Source organism: Lactuca virosa, chromosome 1 (genome assembly GCF_052849685.1).
Source record: "Lactuca virosa cultivar CGN04683 chromosome 1, Lactuca_virosa_CGN04683_v6, whole genome shotgun sequence".
NCBI lineage: Eukaryota > Viridiplantae > Streptophyta > Magnoliopsida > Asterales > Asteraceae > Lactuca > Lactuca virosa.
The window spans coordinates 82,364,722-82,367,760 of NC_136426.1; the positions used below are offsets into that span (position 1 = coordinate 82,364,722).

Here is a 3,039-nt window from a genome sequence, read left to right on the forward strand (position 1 = left end):
AGCCTGCTTGAGTCCATAAAGAGACCGCTGTAATAGACAAACATGATCTGGTGTAGAGGGGTCTCGGAAACCCGGTGGCTGATGCATATAATCTGTTTCCTGTAGATGGCCATGAAGAAAGGCGTTCTTCACGTCCCGCTGATGAACCGGCCAGTGATGATGACTGCAATACTGAAAACGGTCCGAATAGTTTCAGGTTTAACAACTGGACTAAAAGTTTCATCACAATTAATGCTGGGACGTTGATTGCATCCATTGGCAACCAAACGTGCCTTGTATCGAGCTAGAGAGCCATATGCATTGAGTTTCTTTTTAAACAGCCAAATATAATTAACCACATTAGCATTTTGCGGCCGAGGTACAAGTAAATTAGTGCATCATATTCATCTTTCATGGCATTGAGCCAGTTAGGATCTTGGAAGGCTTGGGAATAGTTTCTAGGAAGAGGAGAAGAATTAGAAACTATGCCAGTATGAAGATTGAGATGATCAATGGGTTTATGAATACCTAGCCTAGCACGAGTGGTCATAGGATGTGTGCTAGTAGAACCCGACAACAATGACCGATTAGTATTTGAAGAGAACGAAGTAGCGACGGAAGTGGCGGCAGTTAAGGAGGAGAGGTCTGCCGCAGGTGTATCATCCAAAGAAAGATCATGGTCAACGGTATCGGATGTACTGTCGGTGGAGTTACCACCGGCAGGAGTCGGAGATGTGGTAGTGGGAGAAGGAGTAGGGTGGAAATTGATGGTTGGATCATTGAAGCAATTGCGAGATTCGGAGAGATCGAGAAAATCATAGGTGGGGGGATGATCCGGGGTCATTAAGACGAAAGGAAAAATAGTTTCATCAAAGGTGACATGTCTTAAGATAATTATTTGTTTAGAATGAAGATTGAGACAACGGAATCCTTTATGATTGGAGGGATAGCCAAGAAAGATACATGGGACCGAGCGATGTTCAAGTTTATTGGTGTTATTAAGGTGAGGGTGGCATAGGCATCCGAACACCCGAAGATGAGAGTAGGAAGGGTGTTTATGGAAGAGTTTGTGAAAGGGAGTATCATTTTGGAGAGAGGTGAGCGGACATATGGAGAGCTTCCACCCAATAGGTGGGGGGAAGATGAGCTTGGAAAAGAAGGGTACGGATCATGTTGTTTAAAGTTCGAAGCATTAGCTCGGATTTCCCATTTTGTTGAGAAGTGTATGGACATGAGAAACAAATATGTATGCCATTGGTGTCACAAAGTTGGTGGAAGAGTGAGCTTTCATATTCTTTTCCTTTGTCACATTGGAATGTTTGAAGGAATTTCGAAAACACATCAGATTTTAATTTAATAGGGTATACCCACACAAAACGAGAAAACTGATCAAGAAAAATAACATAATATTTTATTTCGCTATGACTTTGCAAAGGTGAAGTCCATACATCCGAATGAATAACTTGAAAGGGAAATAAAGCATGAGTTTGAGATAACTTGAAAGATAAACGAGTATGCTTTAAGTTGACATGCATGACAAAGTAATGACGAATCATTTTTATTACATGAAATAGAATTGCGAGAAATAAAATGTTTGAGAATTGGTTGACCGGGATGACCGAGTCTTTGATACCACAATGATGAGCTAGGGGTGAGAAAGACTTGAGGACTCGGTTGGGTAACTGGATAAAGATCATCGGTGCTATCACATCGAAGGAGGGTACGTTTGGTAAGAAAATCCTTCACAGAAAAATCAAACTCATCAAATTCGATAGAAACCATTGCCAATTGTTGGGTGGTTATTAAAACCATTGCCAATTGTTGGGCTGAATATTAGGCTGAGGAGCCATAGAATAAAACGCTTGTGGATGGGCTGCACTCGAATTGGACCAAAGCTGATTATTAACATTTGGGCTCTGCTGTGGAGTGGTTCAGGCATGCGATTGACTTGAGGGAGAAGGCAGCAGCCCACGTTGCTGCTGTTGTGGAAAGAAAGGTGTCGTCGACGAGTAATACCCGCCCCAAGGATTCTAACCACGTGCGTATCCACCACCACCGGACCTACCGTGCCAGCCGCCGCCTCTGCCACCACGTCCATGGTGGTTCCGACCACCACCACGATTACCGTAGGTATTGAATTGTTGGTTTTGCTGCTGATTTTGATGCTCAGAATTCAAAACAGCGGGAGAGGAGGTGTTATCCTGATGTGTGGCTTGCAAAAGACGGGTGTGATCCTTGAGCAGGGAGCGTTCTTCGAGAGTAAGCATAGATCGCATTTCGAGAAACGTTGGAAGCGGCTTTTGGTGGCGAATGGTTGTAATAACGTGAGCATATTTTGGAGACAAACTGTTGATTGTGTAAATAACAAGGTTGCGTTCGGGCACCGGGGAGCCAATATTGGTAAGTAAATCGGAGATGGATTTGATACGGGTGCAGTATTCCATGATTGTGGAGTCTCCGATGGTGATATTTCGAAGCTCATCATCAAGCTCCATGGCTTTTGACTCCTATTTTCATGAAACAAGTTTTCGATAGCCTTCCAAACCTCGGCAGCAGTGGCGTCGATAGTGATGATGGATTGAAGAACACTTTGAGTTAAGGTCCCGTAGAGCCATTGTTTGACGATGTTGTCGACCGTCTCCCATTCCGGATCATCTTTGTTCTTAGGAGAGACATCAAGGTGATCATAGACCTTGTACCCAATGCAGTGGGTTTTAAAAAGTTATTTCCATGAACAGTAGTTCAAACGATCTAGATCAAGAAGAAGAAGAACGTACAATTTTATGTTGGTTATGCCGTATATTTTATGAGTAGGACGAGGTTGAGGGTTGGACGATCCTTCAGGCATGGTGAGAGACACGAAGAATAGAGATGAGATGAAGAAGATAGAGCAGTGGAAGCGAAGAAGAAGAAAACAGGAGGAGAACGTCGGCAGAACTTAGGAAGCGGCTAGGGTTGAGAGTGTTGGGTAATCTTGATGGGTTAAGTTGTTCATGGGTACGGATTCGAATGAGTCGCTCCAGTTTCCTTATCCACAAGTTGAATAATCAGGACTTGGTC

General features: G+C 43.5%; 1 protein-coding gene across 1 annotated transcript; it reads right to left on the bottom strand.

The window, feature by feature from the left end:
* Positions 1 to 2,009: 2,009 nt before the first annotated feature.
* On the bottom strand, positions 2,010 to 2,474 carry LOC145116106 (uncharacterized). Its single transcript, XM_079052463.1, has one exon. The coding sequence runs from the start codon at positions 2,472 to 2,474 to the stop codon at positions 2,010 to 2,012; it is 465 nt and encodes a 154-aa protein (XP_078908589.1).
* Between the last annotated feature and the right edge of the window lie 565 nt (positions 2,475 to 3,039).

Bases quoted from the DNA above. Each gene is read 5' to 3' on its own strand.
- LOC145116106 (XM_079052463.1), bottom strand. From the start codon at position 2,474: ATGGAGCTTGATGATGAGCTTCGAAATATCACCATCGGAGACTCCACA.